Source organism: Pristiophorus japonicus, chromosome 21 (genome assembly GCF_044704955.1).
Source record: "Pristiophorus japonicus isolate sPriJap1 chromosome 21, sPriJap1.hap1, whole genome shotgun sequence".
In the NCBI taxonomy this organism is placed as follows: Eukaryota; Metazoa; Chordata; class Chondrichthyes; family Pristiophoridae; genus Pristiophorus; species Pristiophorus japonicus.
The window spans coordinates 42,958,280-42,983,489 of record NC_091997.1 but is presented as its reverse complement, the minus strand read 5'-3'; the positions used below and the strand labels follow the sequence as shown (position 1 = coordinate 42,983,489).

The 25,210-nt window shown below is 48.9% G+C and overlaps 1 protein-coding gene and 1 long non-coding RNA gene across 16 annotated transcripts in view; one reads left to right on the top strand and one right to left on the bottom strand.

Annotated features, from left to right (window-relative positions):
* Positions 1 to 25,210, top strand: part of LOC139233972 (supervillin-like) — a 236,529-nt gene that overhangs the window by 126,164 nt on the left and 85,155 nt on the right. For 6 of the 15 annotated variants that reach the window (XM_070864696.1, XM_070864697.1, XM_070864695.1 and 3 more), the window contains 7 exons: positions 900 to 1,028; positions 1,169 to 1,676; positions 5,559 to 5,847; positions 11,406 to 11,535; positions 13,505 to 13,549; positions 16,948 to 17,016; positions 17,281 to 17,352. In XM_070864696.1, coding sequence (XP_070720797.1) covers positions 900 to 1,028; positions 1,169 to 1,676; positions 5,559 to 5,847; positions 11,406 to 11,535; positions 13,505 to 13,549; positions 16,948 to 17,016; positions 17,281 to 17,352 — 1,242 coding nt within the window. The remainder of the gene's footprint in view (positions 1 to 899; positions 1,029 to 1,168; positions 1,677 to 5,558; positions 5,848 to 11,405; positions 11,536 to 13,504; positions 13,550 to 16,947; positions 17,017 to 17,280; positions 17,353 to 25,210) is intronic. The other 9 variants (XM_070864698.1, XM_070864699.1, XM_070864700.1 and 6 more) reach the window with 9 other exon arrangements.
* Positions 332 to 24,701, bottom strand: LOC139233973 (uncharacterized). The gene is made up of 3 exons (XR_011588247.1): positions 23,700 to 24,701; positions 12,022 to 13,519; positions 332 to 1,021 (listed from the first exon to the last, which is right to left on the bottom strand). It is a non-coding gene; the product is annotated as an uncharacterized lncRNA (long non-coding RNA).

The window sequence follows — 25,210 nt, the reverse complement described above, 5'->3', positions numbered from 1 at the left end:
AGTGAGGGGAGGGAACGAGGGGAGTGAGGGGAGGGGGCAGGGATAGTGAGGGGAGGAGGCAGGGAGAGTGAGAAGAGAGGGCAGGGAGAGTGAGGGGAGAGGTCAGGGAGAGTAAAGGGATAGTGAGGGGAGGAGGCAGGGAGAGTGAGGAAAGAGGCAGGGGGAGTGAGGGGAGCAGGGGGAATGAGGGGAGGGGGCAGGGGGACTGAGGGGAGAGACAGGGAGAATGAGGGGATGAGGCAGGGAGAGTGAGGGAAGGGGCAGGGAGAGTTAGGGGAGCAGGGGCGTGAGGGGAGGGGGTAGGGGGCAGGGAGAGTGAGGGGAGGGGGCAGGGAGAGTGAGGGGAGGGGCATTGAGAGTGAGGGGAGGGACAGGGAGAGTGAGGGGAGCAGGGGGAGTGAGGGGAGGGAGCAGGGCGAGTGAGGGGAGGGGGCAGGGAGAGTGAGGGGAGGGGCATTGAAAGTGAGGGGAGGGGGCAGGGAGAGTGAGAGGAGAGGCATGAAAGTGAGGGGAGGGGGCAGGGAGAGTGAGGGAGTGAGGGGAGGGGCAGGGAGAGTGAGAGGAGGGGCATTGAAAGTGATGGGAGGGGCATGCGTAGGTCGCGAGTCTCCATTTGAGCACTGTCCTGATTGTAATCACTCAACCATTGGTGGCCATGCCTTCTGTTGCCTAGGCTCTAAGCTCTGGAATTCCGTGCCTAATCCTCTCCACCTCTCTTTCCTCCTTTAAGACACTCCTTAGAACCTACCTCTGTGACCAAGCCCTTGCCCTAAATTCTCCTTATGTGGCTCGGTTTTAAATTTTTTTGTCTGTAACACTCCTGTGAAGGCGCTATGTAAGCACAAGTTGTTGTTGTCCTCTTGTCCTCCGTGTTGACATTGGCGTTGTTCATGGCACAGATTGGACACCGTGTTCCCTTTGGGCTTGATCTAAGTTCAAGTTTCAATTCAAATCGTCCTCCACCCCACAATCACTTGGCTCTTTCTCGAGGTCTTCTTGATCCATCCAGCCACCCTCCAATCTGTAAGGTAAGCCAATCAATTTAATCATTTTCAAAGGGTGATGGATTGAAGGCCCGGATTGTAGACTCGAATCGCAGTTAACAAATCCCGGAAGAGCTTGTCGTGTGTCAGTCGCCGAGTGATTAATGCAAGTGTCTCGCTTTCAGGTCCAGGAACTACCAGAGAAACGGCCTCAACTTCTGCCCAACTCACAGTTACAGATCCCTACAGACACAGCAGCATCGGACACTTTAAGACCCACTGCAGCTCCGAAGGAGATTGTGAAATCAGAGTTAATGTCAACGGTGCCGATTCCCAGTTCCGAGGAGAACAGAGAAGCAGCGACTGCGGGAGGTTTGGAGACAGCCAAGGAAATTAAAGGAATATTGAAAACACGAAGTGTCAACAAGCAGAGCGAGGAAGGTTCAGAGAGTCACATCGTGCAGGAGCAGCCTGGGAAATGTGAAACCAGTGGCACAGCCAATCAGCTGGCAGAGAGCAGCTCCATCCCAAGTGTCCTGTGTGGACAGGGCACAGAGCAATATACCACCGACATGACAGACATAACCCAGGAGCTGCAGAGAAGGACCGATGATGTGAGACGAATCGAGAAAGATGTTTCAGAGGAACTAAACTCCAGTAAAGTGCAAGAGAGCGACCAGAGACAAACAACAGGTAAATACAATCTTTGTGCTTTACCGCTTATTTCTTGTAGATGGTACACACTGCTCCACAATAACCTGCTCAGCGATGCTTAGTTTTGGTTCCGACAGGACCACTCGGCTCCAGACCTCATTACAGCCTTGGTGCAAACATGGACAAAAGAGCTGAATTCCAGAGGTGAGGTGAGAGTGACTGCCCTTGATATCAAGGCAGTATTTGACCGAGTGTGGCATTAAGGAGCCCCAGTAAAACTGCAGTCAATGGAAATTAGGGGGAAAACTCTCCACTGGCTGGAGTCCTACCCAGCACTAAGGAAGGTGGTTGTGGTTGTTGGGTGGCCCCATGACGTTACTGCAGGAGTTCCTCAGGGCAGTGTCCTAGGCCCAACCATCTTCAGCTGCTTCTCAATGACCTTCCCTCCATCATAAGGTCAGAAGTGGGGATGTTCGCTGATGATTGCACAGTGTTCAGTTCCATTCGCAACTCCTCAGATAATGGAGCAATCCATGCCCGCATACAGCAAGACCTAGACGACATTCAGGCTTGGGCTAATAAGTGATAAGTAATATTCATGCCACATATGTGCCAAGCAATGACTATCTCCACGCGAGAGTCTAACTGCCAGCCCCTGACAGCCAAATCCCCCACCATCATCATCCTGGGGTTCACCACTGACCAGAAACTTAACTGGACCAGCCACATAAATACTGTGGCAACAAGAGCAGGTCAGAGGCTGGGTAATCTGTGGCGAGTGGCTCACCTCCTGACTCCCCAAAGACTTTCCACCATCTACAAGGCACAAGTCAGGAGTGTGATGGAATACTCTCTACTTACCTGGATGAGTGCAGCTTCAAGAAGCTCAACACCATCCAGGACAAAGCAGCTCGCTTGATTGGCACCCCATCCACCACCTTCAACATTCACTCCCTCCATCACCGGCGCACTGTGGCTGCAGTGTGTACCACCTACAAGATGCACTGTTACAACTTGCCAAGGCTTCTTCGGTAGCACCTCCCAAACCTGCGACCTCTACCACCTAGAAGGCCAAGGGCAGCAGGCGCATGGGAACACCACCACCTCCACATTCCCCTCCAAGTCACACACCATCCTGACTTGGAAATATATCGCTGTTCCTTCATTGTTGCTGTGTCAAAATCCTGGAACTCCCTCCCTAGCAGCACTATGGGAGTACCTTCACCACATGGACTTCAGCGGTTCAAGAAGGTGGGCAATTGGGGATGGGCAATAAATGCTGGCTGTGCCAGCGATGCCCACATCCCACGAAAAATTTTAAAATGAAAAAATTCTTATGTTGTTTATCCTACACCAATCCATACCACCTAAAATAGAGGCCTAGATGCTTGGATTGTGCTGTAATCACTTTCCTCAACAAAAGTGAGTTTAGAAAAAAATGTATTCCTTGTTGAGATGTGGAACGGCGATATATTTCCAAGTCAGGCTGGTGTGTAACTTGGAGGAGAAGGTTCAGGTGATGGTATTCCATGCGCCGGCTGCCCTTGTCCTTCTATGTGGTGTGGGTCATGGGTTTGGGAGGATTGAATATATTGAGATTTCTATAGGTATCTTTATACTCACTCGGGACTGTAGCTGACTGCCTACATGCAGGTCTCTCTCCATTGGCTACTCTCCATCGTGTGGACCTGCCCAGGTTCCAGAGACCACCGGTTTCATGAGGCCTCCACACAAAGATGGAGCCCACCTCCACAGATCGAATACAGAAGCGAGCCCCAGAGGATGCAGTAGTGCAAAAGCACCTTAAACATTCTGCCACTTTCCCTCTAGAACATCAGGTGCAGCCCGAACCTTGTCAAAAGGTTGTGGATTTGTAATTAACTCAGTTCCTTAGCCTGTGTTTAGAACCGTATCACAATAAAATGCAAGGAGTGTTATTAAAGAATTATTAAAGACCCACCCAAATTGAATGTATTCTGTGTCTTCTGATGTGGCGATATTGGCTGGGATATTCCACTTCTGTCCCCGGCCCATTAAAATTAATGGAATGAGTGCAGAAATGGAAAACCCTGCTCATTAGTTAATCAGGCCACAAAGATTTTCGATGGATTTTCAGTAGGAGCGAAGCAAACGTTGGAACATAGGAGAGGGAGGCCGACAACACTCATACTCCATGAATGGTGCTGAAATAGGTCAGGATGATGCTGAAAGACACTAAGGAGTCTTGGTGAAATCAACATGTCCAACACGCTGCAAAGGCAATAGAAGGTTGAGTTACATTACCGAAACAGTGGAATATACATCAGAGGAAGTGTAATCGGAAACAAACGCAAAACACTGCTGATGCTGGAAATCTGAAATAAAATCAGAAAATGCTGGAAACACTCAGCAGGTCAGGCTGTATCTGTGGAGAGAGAAACAGTTAATGTTTTAGAACTAGGGAAAGTTAGAGATGTAACAGGTTTTAAGCAAGTGCAGAGGGCAAGGAAAGGGACGAGGGGAGGAAAGAACAATAAGGAAGGTCTGTGATAGGGAGGAAGAGCATCCGGGAGGGTGCTGAGCTCCTCGAGTCCCATCGCCGAGAGCATGCAGAAACCAAGCGCAGGCAGCAGAAGGAGCGTGCGGCAAACCAGACTCTCCACCCACCCTTTCCTTCAACCACTGTCTGTCCCACCTGTGACAGAGACTGTAATTCCCACATTGGGCTGTACAGTCACCTGAGAACTCACTTTTAGGGTGGAAACAAGTCTTTCTCGATTTCAAGGGACTGCGCCTATGATGATGATGGAAGGCAGAATCCATTAAATGACAAAAGGTATGATTTTATAAAGCAAAACGAGATGGTAATAGGACAAGTAAAGAAACAAAAGATGGGTGTAGAGGAGGTGTAAATGGGAATAGCGGAATCATCATTTGCTGCCGTCTAGAAGAAATAAGGTCAGAGGTCATGGTCTGAAATTGTTGAACTCGATGTTGAGTCCAGAAGGCTGTGAAATGCCAAATCGAAAGATGAGGTGCTGTTCCTCGAGCTTGCGTTGAGCTTCGTTGGAACAGTGTAGGAGATCGAGGACGGAGAGGTCAGAGTGTAATCTGCCTGGACTGCACCTTGAGTACTGTGCCCTGTTCTGGTCCTTGAGAAAGAAGCGAGTGTTCAAGAGAAGGAAATGTTCCCAAGTGTCAGAGCTCTGAGTTATGTGGAGAAACTTGGGCTTTCCAGCCTAGAAAGGAGACAACTGAAAGGTGATCATATAGAGGAAGCAAAGGGAATGGAAAAGTTAAATTCGGAATACCACTTGAAAATAAATTGCAAGAGTAAGACACAGGGGGTTAGGTTCACACCAGTAAAAGGCAAATTTAGAACTGGTGTCAAGAAATTTACTTCACACAGAAAGTAATTATCGTATAGAACAAACTCCCAGATAGTGCAGCCGAAAAACCTGACATCATTTAAGAAACAAGTGAACATCACAATGGGAGGACATTAGGGTCATTCGGGATGGCTGAATTAAGATGGGCTGAATAACCTTTCTTATCTGTAATTATCTTGTGAACTCGAGCCTAGAGAAAGGAAAAGTCACCTCGGGTTCCTGTTCCTGATAGTGATTTAGTGATTGCTGCTGTAAAACGTTTGGCTGTGGGCACTGGGTGAACTACACCGGGCTTGGCTGAGAATGGCCGCTCCTTGAACACTGGTCACTTGGGAGGGGAGACAGGTTGGTGGGAGGTCGCTGCCATGACAACAGGCCAATAACCACTCCACGTCACAAAGACAGGTTGGTGTGGGAGGGCTGGGAGTATTTATAAGAAGAGCTTCAGAATTAAATATAAATAATAATGGCAAGTGGTGCAGTTTTGATATATTCTGTGCACCCAGTTAGAACCAGGTAGATGCTCCTTTTGATGTTATGCTAATTTAAGCAGATTTCTGTTCCATTAATGCAGGCACTGAAAAATTAGAAGGGCTGACATACCACATTTTTGCAACACCACCCTCTTCACCGCCATGGCAACAGGCAGACAGCCGATCCTCACCACCATGGCAACAGGCGGCCAGCCAATTCTCATCATCATGGCAACAGGCCGATAACCACTCCACATCACAGAGCCAAGAGCAAGTGGAAGAGAAAAGCTACCTGGATCAGTTACTTGAAGAGGACAACGGGGAAGAGGCCCTCACTCCAATTAACGTGGGAACATCTGTTAAAGACAGGTACAGAGATTGAGAACGAATCTGCCCTGCCCGTCAGTCACATCTTAATCCCTCCTGCTCCTCCCTCCTCTCCTCCTCTGATTGTGTACCAAGTCCCGCTCACCCATCACCCCTATTGTGTTCCTAACACAGATGAGGCTGCACATAGGGAGGTTAAAGTAACAGTGTCCTCAGTCTTTAATAAGACACTCCAGAGTGAGGAACAGGCCTTAGGGGCCGGCTTATATACAGTGCTCCCAAGGGATGCTCGGATCCCTTGAGACTTCAGGGGATGAGCTCCCTGGTGGAGGAACATGGGTGTGCATGCTTTACAGATACACAACATCACTCCCCTCCCCCCCCCCTCCCCCCACAAAGTCAAAGTGAAAACTATTTACAAGGTGAGGCGGTCGCGAGCCTTTCTTTCCCTGGTGGACCACAGGCAGGCTGTGGGTGGCAAACATGGCCCTCAGGCTTGCAATGGTGGCGGTGGTGATGCTTCCCAACATTATTTCACATTCAATCCATCTTGAAAAAGCATCCACCACTACCAGGAACATTTTACCGAGAAACGGGCCCGCATAGTCGACATGGATCCTCGACCATGGTCTGGAGGGCCAGGACCACAAACTTAGTGGTGCCCCTCTGGGTGCATTGCTCAAATGAGCACAGACACTGCATTGCCGTACACAGGACTCGAAGTCAGAGTCGATACCGGGCCACCACACGTGGGATCTGACTATCGCTTTCATCATTACTATACCCGGGTGTGTGCTGTGGAGATCCGAGATGAACATCTTCCTGCCCTTTTTGGGTAGCACTACGCGGTTACCCCACAACAGGCAGTCTGCCTGAATGGACAGCTCGTCCTTTCGCCGCTGGAACGGGGATGCTGGCACAGCTCCATGCAGTACACAGTTTTTTACTAGGGACAGCAGAGGATCTTGGCTGGTCCAAGTCCTAATCTGGCAGGCCGTGACAGTTGATTTATCATTTTCAAACGCTTCCATGACCATCAACAAGTCTGCGGGCTGTGCCACCATCAACAAGCTTGCAGGCTGCGCCATTTCCACCCTCGTGGTGGGCAATGGTAGCTGACTGAGAGCATCCGTACAGTTCTCAGTGCCTGGCCTGTGGCGGATGGTATAGTTATACGCTGATAGCACGAGTGCCCACTTTGTATGCGGGCTGAGGCATTAGTATTTATCCCCTTGTTTTCAGCGAACAGGGATGTGAGGGGCTTGTGATCGGTTTCCAGCTCAAATTTGAGGCCAAACAGGTACTGATGCATTTTCTTTACTCCGAACACACAGGCTAATGCCTCTTTCTCAATCATGCTGTAGGCCCTCTCAGCCTTAGACAAGCTCCTGGAAGCATAGGCAGCAGGTTGCAACTTTCTCGCAACGTTAGCTTGTTGTAATACACACCCAACTCCGTACGACGATGTGTCACATGCTAGCACAAGTCTTTTACACGGGTTATACAATACAAGCAGATTGTTGGAGCATAAAATGTTTCTGGCTTTCTCAAAAGCAATTACTTGTTTTTTTCCCCATACCCAATTCTCACCTTTGTGCAATAACACATGTAGGGGCTCTAAAAGGGTGCTGAACCCCAGTAGGAAGTTACCAAAATAGTTGAGGAGTCCCAGGAACGACCGCAGCTCCGTGACGTTCTGTGGCCTGGGCGCGTTTCTGATAGCCCCTGTCTTGCATCTGTGGACCGAATGCTATCCGCCGCGATCTTTCTCTCCAAAAACTCCACTTCTGTTGCCATGAAGACGCATATCGACCTCTTCAGCCACAGCCCTATGCGATCCAGTCGCTGGAGGATCTCCTCCAGGTTTTGTAGGTGCTCGGCGGTGTCCTGACCCGTGACCAATATATCGTCCTGAAAGACCAACATGTGTGGTACCGATTTGAGTAGGCTCTCCATGTTTCTCTGGAAGATCGCTGCAGCCGACCGAATTCCAAATGGGCATCTGTTGTAGATGAACAGTCCCTTGTGCGTGTTGATGCAGGTGAGGCCCTTCGAAGACTGCTCCAGCTCCTGCGTCATGTCGGCCGAAGTCATGTTGAGCTTGGTGAACGTCTTGCCTCCTGCCAGAGTCGCAAATAGCGTCTGCCTTAGGTAGCGGGTATTGGTCCTGTAATGAGAAACGATTACTAGTTACTTTATAATCGCCGCAAATCCTGACCGTGCCATCACTTTTGAGTACTGGAACAATCGGGCTGGCCCACTCGCTGAATTCCACTGGGGAGATGATGCCCTTACGTTGCAGCCTGTCCAGCTCGATTTCCACTCCCTCATCATGTGAGGTACCGCTCGCGCCTTGTGGTGAATGGGTCGTGTCTCTGGGACCAAGTGGATCCGCACCTTCGCCCCAGAAAAATTTCCAATGCCTGGCTCAAAAAGGGAAGGAAATTTGTTAAGAACCTGGGTACATGAGGCCTCATCGACATGTGATAGCGCTCGGATGTCATCCCAGTTCCAGCGGATTTTGCCCAGCCAGCTCCTTCCAAGCAGTGTGGGGTCGTCGCCCGGGACAATCCAGAGTGGCAGTTCGTGCACCATGCCCTCGTAGGTGACCTTGACCATGACGTTGCCCAGGACAGTGATAAGCTCTTTGGTGTACGTTCTCAGTTTCGTGTGGATGGGGCTCAGGGCTGGTCTGAATGCCTTGTTGCACCACAGTCTCTCAAACATCTTTCTACTTATGATGGATTGGCTAGCGCCAGTGTCTAGTTCCATGGCTACGGGTAAGCCATTCAATTTTATGTTTAGCATTATAGGTGGACATTTCGTCGAAAATGTGTGCACCCCGTGTACTTCAGCATCTGCCTCCTCTGAGGCTGAAATTGCTTTGATCCACCATGGACCGATCCTCCTCTGCCACGTGGTGGCTAGCAGGTTTTACAGAGCTTGCAGCTCATTTGCAAGCTGGTTGGAGGTGCCCCATTGTTCCACAGCTCTTGCAAATATACCCTTTGAAGCGGCATGAATAGGCTGAATGGAAGCCTCCACAATGCCAACAAGGTGTGAATTGCCTTGCATTCATCCTTTGTTGGGGACTCTGATTCATCTGGGGCACCTGAGGCCTGCTGGCAGTTGCAGACTCGTGGTTTCTGCCCTGTATATTTCTGCTCGCAAACACAGTTCCAGTTAATTTATGAACATTGCTAGCACTTGTGTGCTGAGAGATTTGTTTGGTGTTATCACTGGTGGACATAAACGCCTGTGCTATCGCAATGGCCTTACTGAGGGTCGGTGTCTCTACAGTCAAAAGTTTTCGTAGGATGGTTTCATGGCCAATGCCCAGTACAAAAAAGTCTCTGAGCATTTGCTCCAGGTAGCCATCAAACTTACATTGTCCTGCAAGTCGCCTTAGCTCGGCGACGTAGCTCGCTACTTCCTGACCTTCAGATAACTGACATGTGTAGAACCAATACCTCGCCATCAGCACGCTCTCCTCGGGTTAAGATGCTCCCGAACCAGTGTACACAGCTCCTCATACGACTCATCTGTGGGTTTCACCGGAGCCAGAAGATTCTTCATGAGGCTGTAGGTCGGTGCCCCACAGACTGTGAGGAGGATCCCCCCACTCTCCTTTTTGCAACGCTTCCTTCTCCGTCCAGCTCATTCGCTACAAAGTACTGGTCTAGCCGTTCGACGTAGGCTTCCCAGTCCTCACCCTCCGAGAACTTCTCCAGGATGCCCACAGTTTGCTGCATCTTTGCGTTGGATTCGTATTCTCGTCACCAGTTATTGTGTTCCTAACACAGATGAGGCTGCACACAGGGAAGTTAAAGTAACAGTGACCTCAGTCTTTAATAAGACACTCCAGAGTGAGGAACAGGCCTTAGGGGCCGGCTTATATACAGTGCTACCAAGGGATGCTGGGATCCCTTGGGACTTCAGGGGATGAGCTCCCTGTTGGCGGAATATGGGAGTGCATGCTTTATAGATACACAACAATCCCAGTGCTCGCTGATCTACATTGGCTCCCAGTTAAGCAACACCTCGATTTCAAAATTCTCGTGCTTGTTTTCAAATCCTTCCATGGCCTTGTCCCTCCCTATCTCTGTAATCTCCTCCAGCCCCACAACCCCTTGAGATGTCTACGCTCCTCTAATTCTGCCCTCTTGAGCATCCCGGATTATAATCCCTCAACCATTGGTGGCAGTGCCTTCTGTTGCTTGAGCCCCAAGCTCTCGAACTCCCTGCCTAAACTTTTCCGCCTCTATACCTCTCTTTCCTCCTTCAAGACGCTCCTTAAAACCTCCCACTTTGACCATGCCTTTCGTCACCTGCGCTAACTTCTGCTTATGCGGCTCGGTGTCAAATTTTTATCACATAGTACTCCTGTGAAGCGCCTTGGGACGTTGCACTGCGTTAAACGCGCTATATAAATACAAGTTGTTGTTGTTGCTGGGATACGGTTTCATGGGGTCTGGATTCCCTCGAGTACAATTCCCACTTGGCCACTCCGTATGAGTCTGGAGAGCAGGAATTAGCATGCTATTCGACTGTGGAAGGCAGCTTCGCTGAGTCTGATCCTCTTCATACCCGACACTCATATAGGTGCACTTTAAAGGTCAGCGATTGTAGCCAAGTATCCTGGCTGAGCTTTCCCTCCCGAACCCAAGGGCAATCGAGGCAAGTGTAGTACCCACTCCTGCCTCTCCGTCAGTGATCATAATTGTAAGACCACAGTGGCCTAATCAGCCCTGTCTGTCCTCCAGTACAGTGTAGTCAGCCCTGAGCCACCCTATTGCACAGAGTGTCCGACAGCACCATCAGAAAACATCTAAGAACGTGAGTATTGTAAAGAATTGTTTCAAATGTACAGCCAGGTAATGGACTGAACCAGACTCAGACCATGATGTCACACTAACGAGGGCACGCTACCTGCTGGCATCATGCACAAACAGCATCTGTCGGGAAAATCACTTTAAGGTATGATTTTCATTGGAATAGAAAGTGTTTACTTAACGTAAGCTGTCTGCTTCGTATGTTAAAATGTCAGCTGTGGCTCAGTGGGCAGCACACTCACTTCTGAGTCAGAAGGTTGTGGATTCAAGTCCCACTCCAGGGAATTGAGCACAAAAAAATCTAGGCTGACACTCCAGTGCAGTGCTGAGGGAGTGCTACACTGTCAGAGGTGCCGTCTTTCGGATGAGACGTTAAACCGAGGCCCCGTCTGCTCTCAAGTGGATGTAAAAGATCCCATGGCACTATTTTGAAGAAGAGCAGGGGAGTTATCCCCAGTGTCCTGACCAATATATATCTCTCAATCAACATCACATCTGGTCATTATCACATTGCTGTTTGCGGGAGTTTGCTGTGTGCAATTTGGTTGCTGTGTTTCCCACATTACAACAGTGACTACATTCCAAAAGTACTTCATTGACTGTAAAGTGCTTTGAGACATTTGGTGGTTGTGAAAGGTGCTATATAAATACAAGTCTTTCTTTTTGAGGGGTGTGAGGGGTGAGTGTGTGCCTGTCTCCAGTGTGCTTCACACCAGGATGTGATTTGTATTATTGGGTGTCACTAATACTGAGCGTGCTCCACACCAGATTGCATAAGCTGAAAGGTGGGGAAGAGCAGTGGAAGAACAAAATGAAGAAGAAACAGAGCGATATCCGTGTCCCGCTGACCGAACGCTGCAACCTGCTTCAACAGGCCGAAGGTGCCTGGAAGATAAAGGTAAGAAGGTCACCAAAGGTCAGAGTTGAGAGTTGCGAGTTGGGCCCTGTTGATCCTGGGCACGTAATGTGCTAGCAGTTCACTGCTTGTTGAGGAATGGTAAGTGAAAAATACAAGGACAGCAATCATAAATACCAGGGAAATGAAATCAGATGCTTTATAATCAATCCAATGCTAACGGGAGCTACATATAAACCTAAATATACTGCGTAACCTAGCTGGTGAGCGCGCCCGGCTGAGATCACTGGTTAAATTGATATTCCCAGCAAATTCACTTTACCAGCAGTTACAGGAGTGGGAGTTTTCTGCTTCAGATTCCTTCCTGCTTGAGTTATGGAACTGATGGGCAGAGGTACTGTACCTATAATTAGTGTGTGTGTGTGTGTCCAGAAATAGAGAGGCAGACTCTGAAATTAAACCATTCATTTTGTGACATGCAATATTTACCAGAAACCACAACTTAACAATCAGGAAATATCTGTTTACCTCTTTTAAATTGTGACTGCAGCATTGACGTATTGAAGCTGGATCCAGTGATAGCTTGGCTTTTTACAGCAGTGAGTCGCTGAGGCGTATGGACCACCATGGCCCCAGGCCGGAGCTGGGGTCTGTGCTGAGTTCGCTGATTGATGTCCGCTATGTTGTATTTAGTCATTAGTTGCCCTGGGCTTGGAAAGGAAAAATTGATCGGGGATTAAACTTTTACAGCGTATTCAAGGTTAAAGAGCGTCCTTGAGCGTTTTTTATGTTTCTCACTGAGCCAACAGCAGAGCTCCCTGGCTTCGACCTCCCTCGAGGACAGTGGGCAGCACTCGACCCAATCCGTATGGGGCAGAGACGATGCGACCACTTGCTGCACCAGTACAGGGTGAGGGACGACCCGAAGTGTGACTGTGGCCATGAGTCCCAGGACATGGAACACCTCACACCAACCGGCCCACTGAGATCTGTTGCAAGAAGCACCTAATTTCTCCACTTGGCATCTCAGGAGACCACCAACTGGAGAGCCAAACTAGACCCCCCCCCCCCATTATAAGCTTTTCCCATCATACGAGACAATAGCAGTGAAGTCCATTCATCAATACTAGATTCCGTTTGAAGCAAGCATCTTGCAACCATCCAGATGTCTGCAGTGCGGCAGCGACATCACTTGAGCAGGTCACCGGATTTGAACCATCCTCCTGGGTTCCTTTCGAAAATGCGGATGATCAAAATTGGCCTTGTGCTTTGCTGAAATATCTGGAGGGAACCAGGACTTAAATAACAAATCATTTCCTCGGTCATCCTGGTTTGGAATCTGAATATCACCCACTCTTCCGCAGCTCTTCGAAAGAAAGCTCGCCGGGACGTGGGCGCTCCGAGATGAAAGTCACGGTTTGGTCATGGGATTTCTTTACAGGAGTGTCAGGAAAGGTGCGGGAGAGAGCAGGGTCAAGAAATGGCGTCTAAAAGTGAGGTCTCTGGGTGTGGCCAAGAGGAACGCGCAATGTTGCTGTTGATTCTTCTGTAGCTTGCTGTTCATCTGAGGCTGCATCCAATCCCCAGGTCATTCCAGTGAGGTCCCAGTGATGTTGGGGAAAGGACGTGGGTCACTAACTCTCGCTGCTTCTGAGTAGAGATGTTGCAAGTGCCGTGGAGGTTCTTCCCTGCTCTTGCGATATCAGGAAGCACCGTTCTGATCTGCAGGTCCTTCTGCCGTGGGCTGTTATTGGTTATTGAGAAGATTAGTGGACTGATTCGCCAGCTGGGGAATTTGCCTGAAATTCAGACCAAGGATGAACTCATTTCCTCATTTCCTGCTCCTTAACGCCCATCATACATGCTCTTCCCCCTCCTCTGCTCCCTTCTGTTTCAACACCCTCGGGCAGCCTGCTTTGCTAATCCGTCGCGTGTGTTCACCCTCTCCTCCGATAACGTTTTCCTTCCTGTACACCTTTGTCTCTCTCTGTCCTTTTCTTCCCGACTGTAGGGAGAAGATGGGAACCTGAATCAATCAGAGCAGACACAGTATTGGGTAAGAGCACAAGTCCGACAATCTCTATACCGAAGAAAGATAACAAGCTGCAAATCAAGAACAAATTGTTTTGCATGGTTGAGTGAGATGCGTTAAATTGGACCAAATACGTCACAATCTCTCCCCCACCAAACCTGCCCACATCCCATACACTGAATACCCCTCCCTCCCAATTGAAACCAGTTATTCTGGTTGCACTTCAGTCTCACGTTCCTGATCTTTGGACACCCTGTGTGGAGGAGAGCGGGCAGGTCGGAAGGCCTCCTCGTAGGACTGCTCCTGGGCACGGCCAAGGTGGCCATTAACCGGTCCAGGCAGCGGGCGGTCGAGGGGGTCGTTCAGCCCGACTGCCTGCCTCTCTTCCGCGGTTCCATTCGAGCCAGAGTGTCCCTGGAGATGGAGCACGCGGTGTCCACCGGTACGCTCGCGGCCTTCCGCGAGAGGTGGGCGCCGGAGGGACTGGAGTACATCATCACCCCCGGCAACCAAATTTTAATTTGATTCATTTAATGTTAAAAGTTTAGTTTGTTTAATTTGTCGGTTTTAGTGCCCCCTTTGATTTATAGTGTTGCACTAAAATAGTTGCAGGAATAAGCAGGGGTGGATCTGACTGATGACCTTCCAGCCTTGGGTTTGCTGTCTGCTAAACACATACTGATTTTTCATGTCACTGCTTATATTTCCCAGTGGTTGGTGTCCAGTCTAACATGGTCAGCTCTCTCCCTGGTTACTTCACGGCAACGAGTATGTATGCATCAGAAAGCAGCTGTCAAAGTTACACAAACAGGCCTGCAGTCCCAATGACACATCACAGTCATACACTGTAGTCAAGTCCGACAGTTGTATCGAGATCTCAGTGTCATTTGTAAATGAAGTAAAGCTCACCACCACTCCAACCCGCTCCCTATAAACCTGCAGGTTTTAGGCAACAGATGGACATGTTCCATAATGTTTCTTTGAAGAAGATGAGATGTTTTTAAAAGCAGTGTATTTTTTTTATTCAGTCAGGGGATGTGGGCATCGCTGGCAAGCCCAGCATTTATTGCCCATCCCTAGTTGCCCTTGAGAAGGTGGTGGTGAGCTGCCTTCTTGAACCGCTGCAGTCCGTATTTGTTATATGTTACTTCTTTGAGAACCAAACAGTAAATAAAAAGGCATCTGAGACTCCTAGAAACTCACTTTAGATTTCTCCTGACGAAATTCATCACCTGCACCCAACAGTGGAAGAAAGTTGACATCTGTGGACCCACTGTTCAGAAATCCCACCTTCCAGCTGATCTGATGAATAATGACAACCTACATTCCAAATTCTGGAAATGGAAAGTAACTGTGTCTTCTTGTGGGTCACTAACAAGCTGACACATGAGTTGAAATACTGACTCTAAGCTTCAAGACGCAAAGGGGCTGAAATTGCCCCTCCCCGATAAGGCCTCTGGCTGCCTGAAAGTAGCGGCCACAGGGCAGCGCGGAATGGCCGCTGACTCTCCGTGGAGGAGCCGCCATTTTGCAAATTGCCCTTCATTGGGGCGGAGCGGTGTAGGGGACCGTATCGCCCGTCTTCCTAGTACGGCGTGCACGTGCCGACTCCTTACCGACCGGCGCTGACTGCTTCCCGATGTTGCCCCGCAGGAAATACCCCTTTTGCGGAATTGCCCTGTGGGCGGTCCTTGTTGGTTGGCGGCATGGCCGCCCTTAAAGGAGAAGTGGTGCTGACGGCGACGCCATCTTATTTTTATTATAATTACGGCCCCGGGCCGCCAACGGCAGCCTGGCACCCTCTCTGGGCACCAGGCCGCTGGCCCGGCCAAAACCCTCCTGGTGGCCCAGTGGACCTAACTGAAAAAAATGCAGAGCTCGCAGCAGCCCTCCCCTTGAACTGAAGGGGAGAGAAGTTGTGACACGTCAGCTCCTCCGCCACAACCCAAGCGGAGGAGAAAAAGTTCACAAAACGGAAGCTGCGTCCCATTTTGAGCGGAGGTAAATTTCTACCCCTAATTGTTGGCATCTATACAATCCTTGCTCCTTTAATTTCACACCTCACCTGCTGTCCCGCACGTACTCCAGAACTGGTTTGACTGCTCCTTTTAAGAAAACAAACGACTGAACGGTGGGGACATTTCCTTCCTCGTGTTTTACATCATCCTGTCTGTGCTAAGAAACATTCTGCTCCTCTGTATTATCCCATTCAATCATTCTCCTCATTTTCTTCAGTCCTCTTATCCCAGCTAGCAAGTGATGGGTGCATTTGGATAATGACTGGGAAGAAATGAACGTGAGGGATCCAGAGGTGTATTATGTGAGCGACAGAGGGCCAGTGGAGCTGGGGTAAGGAGAGTCATTGGGAAAAGTTAAAAAGGGGCTGGAATACATGTTGGGTGCTTATTTTGTTGTTACCGCTTACTGCTTTAATCTGCGGGACTGTACCCCAGTGAGAGTCAACCCAGGAGAGAAGGGCAGAAAACTGGAGGGGGGGAAAATCAAAGGTGAAGAATTGCTGAGGTTCCTGAGTTTCACCTTGTGGTATAGAATTGGGATTAACAGTGGCACAATACCCTGGGATTGTTGGTGGTCAGCGGGGATACATTGAGATATAATTACACTTACAGGATGCTCGTTGTACAGTTAGATAAAAGTTGCTCATTTCAGGTTGAAGTAGCAGTGATTAGTAGTCCTGGCGATCTGAGCTAAAGCTTTGAAGCTCTAACTATCAATTGTGTCTCTATTACTTTTATTGAAGTTAATCTCCGGGGTAACATCAGCTGGTGCTTGCAACAATAGATGCAGGAATGATTCCAGGGATGAGGGACTTCAGTGACGTGGATAGACCGGAGAAACTGGGGTTGTTCTCCTTGGAGCAGAGAAGGTTGAGAGGAGATTTGATCGAGGTGTTCAAAATCATGAGGGGTCTGGACAGAGTAGATAGAGAGAAACTGCTCCCATTGGCGGAAGGGTCGAGAACCAGAGGACACAGATTTAAGGTGATTGGCAAAAGAATTAAAGGCGAGGTAAGGAAAAACCTTTTTACCCAGCGAGTAGTTAAGATCTGGAACGCACTGCCTGAAAGGGTGGTGGAGGCAGACTCAATCTTATCTTCCAAAATGGAGTTGGATAAGTATCTGAAGGAAAAAGAATTGCAGGGCTATGGGGAAAGGGCAGGGGAGTAGGACTAGCTGAGAGTCGGCACGAGCTCGACGGACCGAATGGCCTTCCTCCGTGCTGTAACCATTCTGTGATTCTATGATACTGCTGTATAAATATATTTTGTGTACAAGGCTCCTCTTTTAATAGTTAAAGAAATAAATGCATTGTGTATTTTTGTTGGCCTTGCCCATCTCCCGGGCTGTCCTGTAATATCGTGTTCTAACCTTTCTCCATTCTGTCTCTTCTCGTGCCTGTAGGACCCAGTCTATTCCTCTATCTATTCCCCTGTTGTTAGACAGTGCCCGTACGTCATGTATTATAACCAGGTGAGCTCCTTCCCTGTCCATGGTTCGTGCCTATTCCTATAAACTGAAATACTAAAAGCATGCTGCTGTTGCCCAGAATGATATCCCCCCACACTAACTGTTCTTTGGGCTGTGTTTCAGGCCTGGCCGAAGGTTTGTTCTCTCAACATTACTGTGTGCAGTGGTTCAGTTATGATTGATCTGATTCAGTTTTCACAGCTGCCTCCATTTCTCCTTCATCATTCTTCTGTCTCTTTCTCTCTCTCTCTCTCCCTCGTCCCGAAGGAAGCAATTTCTTACGAGGTCAGGGAAGCGACATTTAATCAGAGTGGCTCTGGGAGTCTGTGGAGACGAAAGGTGACCATTTAACTGTTTACTGTGTCTGGCTTGGCTGTATAGGGAACAGTGGATACCTGGGAGTGGCTGTAACCCCAAAGCCCCTTTACCTTTATAATTGGGTCCCTGGATAGCACCTGCAAAAATGGCCTCCGTCTGTCGCTCCCACTGTGTTTAAAGTAATATTTTCCTCCATTCTTCTTGAGGTTCTTTCTCGAGCACATGCGTGCAGTTTACCACTTTCCGCACTCAGTTGATCGTGATGTTCCGATGCATGCAGAACCCCTGGCAATTGACACCTGGCCCGTTCAGTGTATTAGCATGGCCGCGTCATTGTACTATTTTACCCCATGGCACAAGCACTGGAAATGGCTTGGTGTGTCTAACGGGACAGAAGATGAGGCAGTTTCACCACAGCAGATCGCAAGCGGCCTCCAACGTGCCGACTGTGGTTCTCCCGAGATCCTGCCGTTGAGGTCTGGGTCCGTTGATGTCGGGAGAACAGGAGTCGGCAATTGGCAACATCCCAGCAGGCAAACCTCACCCTAAAGGGCTGTAATCTAACTGAGGGGTTAGAACAGTACAAACCACAACAGTGAAACTTAAACCTCTTCGTACTGTCACCTGCACCCTGAGATTGGATTGCAAGGGTAACTTTTGGACTATGCATTGCTGGTGAGAAGCTATGCACAGTGTGTCACAAATTGCAGAGTGGAGCTTCTGATGCACACAGTTTTCCAATGCGCTCACCCAGTGCGCAACGCAACTTGGTCCAAAATTACCCCTTACAGCATTAAAATCACTCCTGGGTACCCAATGATTTGTTTTTGTGTGTACACATGTATGTGATATGTACGTATGTGTAACATTTATACATTATGGGCTAGCAATTGCCTCTCGCCCTGATTGGGGATGGTAACCTTCTGGGCCCGGGGACTTCCTGCGCCCGGCCCAGAGATCCCACCCCTGACACAGAATTGGACTGTGCGCCCCTCACTGGAGACGCAGCGCGGGCCAGCGCTGCGCAGACGTTCGAGTAGTGCTGACGCGCTACAAGACCCCTCCCCTTCCCTTCCATTATAGGGGAGGGTCGCTGCGCACTCTGCAGGCACTTTGGTCGCCCCAACTGGCGATCGACTGGGCCAAAACGGCGTGCTGTGCTGCACAATGGCGCCAGTGTTGGGTCGACCCAAGAGTCGGCTGACAAATAAAGCTGGCGGCCCGGGGCGGATGTCGGTCAGCTTCTCGACCCGTGGGACAATTTCCCCACGGAACGTTAAGGGATCGGCGCGGGATGGTGAGGGGTCGGCACGCACGGCGATGATGTCATCGCAGGTTGTGCGCCAGCCCGGGGCGCTAATCGCAGGGTGCGCACTGCCAAGACAGCGTTTCCCCCCCAAACCTCCGGGGCAATTTCCTGGGAGGCAGTAGCGCCCCTCTCCCTCGGGTGAAAATGCCATTCCGCCTCATTAGTGTCTCCCTCAGGCTAACAGGGTTATAAAAAGGGGCAATTTCGCCCCCTATATGTCTGTGTGTGTATGAGTATATATCTATCTATACATATATATATATAAATAGCATATGTGTGTATATGTATATTATATATATGTATATATATATGTGTGCGCGTGTGTGTGTCTATATGTGTATATCTGTATGTGTGTGTGTATCTATATGTGTATATCTGTGTGTGTGTTTGTATCTATATGTGTATATCTGTATGTGTGTGTATATCTATATGTGTGTATCTGTATGTGTATGTGTATCTATATGTGTGTATCTGTATGTGTGTGTGTATCTATATGTGTATATCTGTATGTGTGTGTATATCTATATGTATATCTGTGTGTCTGAGCGTGTATGTTTATCTATATCAATATTTGTGTGTTCGAGATTCCAAGGGGCTGAAATTGTCCCGCTTGACGATCGGGGTTGGTAACCATCCGGGGCCAGGACCTTTATCGCCCGGCCCAGAAGTCCCACCCCTGGTGTGGAATTGGGCTTTGCGCCCCTGATCACGCCCGCCGGCCCGGGGCGCTAACCGCGGGGCACGGTGCTACCGGCATATTGCCCCCAAAATCTCCGGGGCAATTTCGCCCGATGCGCTACCACAGCCTGCCTCGGGGTGGGAAGGGCATTGTGCCCCATTGGGCACTAATGGGGCACAAAATAGGGACAATTGTGGTCCCCCGAGAGTTTATACCGATTGCAAGTACTTGGCTTGTATTCCCTTGACTATCGGAAGTTGATGGGTGACCTGATTGAGGGTGTTTAATGTTTAAAAGAATTCAATGGGGTAGATACAGAGAAACTATTTCCTCCGTGGGAAATCAAGAACAAGGGGACACAATCTTAACATTAGAGCTAGGGCATTTCAGAGGGATGTCAGGGAACTCTTTGTTCACACAAAGGGTATTGGAAATCTGTAATTCCCTCCCCCAAAAGGCTGTGGATACTGGGGTGGGGCGGTGGGGGGGGATGGGTGGGGGAGGGGACGACACGACAACTACAATTGGAGCTTTCAAGACTGAGAAGATCGATGGATTTTTGTTAGGTAAGGTTATCAAGGGATATGGAGCCAAGGCGAGTAAATGGGGTAGAGGTACGGGTCAGCCATGATCGCATTGAATGGCAGAGCAGGCTCGTGGGCTGAATGGCTGACTCCCACTCCTAGTCCCTGCCACCGACTGAAACAATCGGCCGGCCTTTTCCACTGCTGGCTCGGTCAGCCCACGATTGCTCCATCCGGTCAAAGTGAATGTGCAGAATACCTCAGGCTGTCGAGCGCAGAAACCTGTGTCTATATGATATATGCGTGTGTGTCTGAGAGTTTATGCATACTGCATAAATTTGGCTTCCTGAAGAGCTGTGAGTAGAAACGTGTTCAGACTGGTCCGGCCAGGGAGATGGAACATTAAAACAATCAGGTCACAGCAAGTCTGGGTAAACGGACAACTCCTGTATGCTTGCTAAATCTGTTTCATTTGAGTACAATAAATCTGCTATAAGTGGATTCTGCTGTATTCTTCGGGGGGGTTTAATTGAACTAACAATACCATTTATCAGAGCTCTGGAAGCCTCCAGCTGCTTGTTCTGCTTTAATTTGTGGCCACGATTAGTTCCCGGTGTGAGAATTTATTGGAGTGCAAATTCCCTCAGATACACACAGGGATTCTCAGTGAACAGACTGCGCCGTTTCCTATATGTCAGAGGACTGATAGGACAGTCTGCGATGTTGACCAGCGACATGCCCTGACTTGGAACTGCTGCAGACTACTGAGTTGACTTCAGTTTTTTTTTAATGGTTTATTTTGTGTATTTGGCACTCGTCCGTCAGAGGGGTGTTGCTTGCTCAAACCTTTCCACGTGTCACACTCAGAGCAGGTAAAACATGAGCCCCAATACAGAAAACTTCTCCTAGATTTCCCCAGCGGTGACTTAGCTTCAGCCTCAGTAGGGCACCAGACAGTGTTCCACATTTGCCATATTGTCCCATATGTGGTGGAGGAGCAGCGAGAGATTGTGGCGAAGTTGCGGCGAATGTTTGTGGCGGAGGAGCAGCGAGAGATCGTGGCGGAGGTGCGGCAAATGGGGTATGGGGCCCAGAAGAGGCGAGGGCCTACGGGCAGCTCAGGCCAGCCCACATTGCGATATGTGTGCACACTTGGTCCATGCAGCAGAGCAGGTCTCCAGTCATCCTGGTTAACCCTTGCCACTGGATAAAGGCCTAGCTCTGTCAAGCCCGTGTGGTGGCTGGTGTACAATGGTCACCACACGTTAAAAAAATCCACGCACAGGCATGTTCCACTCCTCGAGGTCAGGACTGGAATATCGGGTCCTTCAATGAAACATCTGCAAACTCATTCCTTTTAGTGTGGAAGCAAGTCATCCTCCTTCGAGGGACCACCTATGATGATGATTGTCCCAACATTACGGTCTCCTGAAATGATTTAGATTGTGATCATTTCTCTGCTACCTGTAGCAACTCATGTCCACCAGGAACTGAGTGAGACTGCCCCAAACTGATCAAATGTGGGACCAGAACAGCTCGGGGTGTGTTGGAGAGCATATGAAGCGATACTATTAATTCCCATTGACTATGCTATGCTGATTTTGAGTTGGATAGGCCTGTGTTTTGAGCTTGCCAAAGTATTATTGGTCACAAGGAATGACTGTTTATATGGCAAATTGTCTAGAAAAGTTAGTAGAACCTGAATGCTGGATCGAAAAGTTGAGTAAGTGGCTAGAGCAGAGACACACGAGATGTCCCTGCAGTAAGGATTACACACGCTTTGTGGATCAGTCTAACCTGGTGTTTTCCATGACCAGTGACTGACAGTTCCTGCATTCAGTCATTAAATGATCATTCAGTGATGATTTATTCAAGTGTGGTCAGTGCTTCGATGCTGGGGATGTTGGCCTGATCGAGAACACCGATGTTGGTGCGTCTATCCTACCAGGGAATTTGCAAGATCTTGCGGAGACGTTGTTGGTGGCATTTCTCCAACGATTTGAGGTGTCTGCTGTATATGGTTCACGTCTCTGAGCCATACAGGAGGGCGGGTATCACTACAGCCCTGTAGACCATAAGCTTGGTGCCAGATTTGAGGGCAAATGGTGAAGGGAAGGCATGACACTGATCTGTTTAGTTAATGTGACCTGCGGGAAGGTGAGCATTGTGGAGGTTAGTGTAGCAATGAGACCCTGTCAATCTGGCTAGAATGGCCTGTTTCTGTGCTGTAAATTGTATATAATATCATCTGCTTCTGCCACGGTGGATGGGGCACTTTCAACCATCAAAAGTGTGTGTGCTCCCAAAACAGATCGAGGAGCAGGCAGCCACCACAGCAGGTTCTCAGAGACACCTTCCAATAGCTGTTCAATTGGATTGGTTAAACTCAAAACAAGTGTTTCATTAAATTAGAAATAAGCAGAATGATAATCAACAATTGTATGGATTTTCCACTCCTTACTCTTCCATTGTATTACGTAGTCATGTTAGCAACCACAGAAGCCATATTACTTTTACATGCAATTAAATTCTTCTCAGTTGAGGAAGAAAATGGGAAAAAAAGTAAATGATTGGATCATGAGGAACACAGGAACAGAAAGCGGCCATTCAGCCCCTCCAACCTGCTCCACCTTTCAATTAGATCCTGACTGATGGTACCTCAATTTCGTTACTCCATTTACCCACCTTTGCCCAATATGCCTCGATAACTTTACTAACAAAAATCGATCAATCTCAGTTTTTACATTTTCAATTAAAACCTTTTGTGTAAAGAAGTGCTTCCTAGCATCTTCTAACTTCATGGAGACACAAGCCAAGTCTACTTTTTTTTAATTGATTCATGGGGTGTGGGCGTCGCTGGCAAGGCCAACATTTATTGCCCATCCCTAATGGCCCTTGAGAGGCTTTAGGCCATTTCAGAGGACAGTTAAGAGTCAACCACACTGCTGTGAGTCTGGAGTCACATATAGGCCAGACCGGGTAAAGGCGGCAGATTTTCTTCCCTAAGGGACATTAGTGAACCCGATGGGTTTTCATGATAATCCGGTAGTTACATGGTCACCATTACTGATACTAGCTGGTCCTATGCATCCTATAGCCCTTTTAGCCCTGGTGTCATTCTGGTGAATCTGAGCTGTACCAGCTCCAAGACCACTATGTCCTTCCTCAGATGCGATGTCTAAATCAAGATGAAGTATTTGGATGCTACCATTTCAGAATGTTAAAATGGGAAAGTGAGCAGGCGTCCTGAGAGTCCGGGTAAGTTGAGCGATGGATGGAACATTAATAGAAATGTCAACAGCTCCCCTTGTATTTATAATTAACTATGCATTCTCCAATGGTTATTTTTAACTTTTAATCTTTACAAAATATTTTTTAGCAGCTCAATCATAGAAAAAATAAATAAATAACTTACTCTAGTGTCATAAACTGTTCCCCTCCATATTCTGGGTGCGAAAGTCAGCTCCAGGTTACTGGAACCTGCACCAAATGAATGATCAAAACTGAACATTTTCTGAGGGAGGATGATCCAAACTTCCACCCTCTCCCCAGGGTTGCCCACTCTAGTTGGAGGTATTTCTGGACGTTTCATCACATGGCCGCCCGCCTCAAACCCACAAAAAACATACAATATACGCACTTTTAACATTGGCAGTACACCACTGCTCAAACTTGACTGAGAGGGGGAGACTTTGAGGGCGATTTTAAAGTAGTGCCCATTCTTTTGGCACAGGCCACAGGCTTGAGCCATTTCGGGGTTGGAGTCTCATTAGCGGGCTTCTGCTGAGCTGCAGGCACCAAGCGGGCACCCCTCCACCGCTTCCCCCCCCCACCCCACCCCTTTGGGGCAGCTCACCAGTTCTGACAGCTCCCAGTCCTGCTCCTCCTCGCCCCACCAAACAAAGTCACAGAGAACTTTGTGTTCGCCAGTAAAGTTGCCGGTGTCACTGCAACTGAAGTCAATGGCCGCTGAAAATGGCCGCAACGCTAACGTGGCAACATTGTTCTCAGGGGGGCATGGAGATTGTTGGTGCAATGCCGTCCTGGTGGCATTACTGAAGGCATCGGAGACGAAGTTCCTGATCGGGCGTGGCGTTTGAGCTTCACACAGTCTCTGGAAGTAAGGCCGAGGAGCTCGCAAGGAATTGTGGGCAATGAAGAGATTTGAGAATTAAAGGGGCCATGCACACTGAAGTAATACAAATTAAACTGAAGTGAAACAGTGCCACTTTCAGCCCTTCCTGCCTTTCAAAAAAATATTTAACATGGAAAAGAAGTCCCAAATGTGAATATTCAGCTCTTCAAGCTGAATTACCTTCCTAACCTCAACAAACAGGAAAACTGCCTCAGCACTAACACAAATGGCTCAGCAAGCCAGGAAAGGGGCTGCCAAGGTTTCACACGCACCACTCCAGCTTTGTACAGGAGGTCAACACTGCAAGACAGGCGCTCTACCCACAGGGCCAGGAGGCCCTCCAGAAAGAAGGATGTGGGCTGAGCCCTTGGCCAGCAGGGGGACTGGAAGGATACAAGATGCCGGTATCCTCACATGATATCCTCCTTCTGACATGCACCTCTTGCTTTCCTGCCCTCCCATCACCACAACTCCACCCTTGTGCCTCCCTCATTCCACACACCCAAGAAATTCAGCCTGCCCAGCCAGTGGGTGAGCAAGAAGAGGGAGAGGAGAGTGAAGAAGAACACGAACAGATGAAGATTGATTTGACACTCCCAGCCACCAGCTCCTCAAGGTCAACCAGCAAGCACATTTGCAGTGACCCCAACTGACAGTCAGCGGCCTTCCACCAGCCAGGCTGCAGCCACTGGGGTAGCACTGCGTGACATCAGTAGGGTGGGCCAAGGCTCACACAAGACACTCACTAAGGGAATGTGGATGGGTGATGAGTTGATTTCTTGATGTCACATTGGATGGATAGACGTATATAGGTGGATTGGAAAGTTTGCTTTGTGGTGGCTTTTTTTTCAGCATCGTGGCCATGATGACGCTGTGATGGTCAGTAACAGAGTGATGGTAAGGTGTAGGACTAATGTTGAAAGAGAAATTGGGGTTGTGGTCACTGGGACGATTTCATCCTGGATATACCGGCCACAAAGGTCTGTTTGGGATGCATCCTTCCATCTGATTCCTCGTCTTCGGCACCCTCCTCTTCTGTGCCCTCCTCTTCCCTCTGTGAGCTGATGCTGTAAATGTGAAATGGCAACATGAAATGCTGGAAATACTCAGCTGGTCAGGCAGCATCTCGACCTGAGATGTGAATTCTTGTTTTTCGCTCCGCGGATGTTGCGTGACCTGCTGCGTATTCGCGCCATGTTCTGTCTTATCATTTACAGTCCGAATCCAGCAGC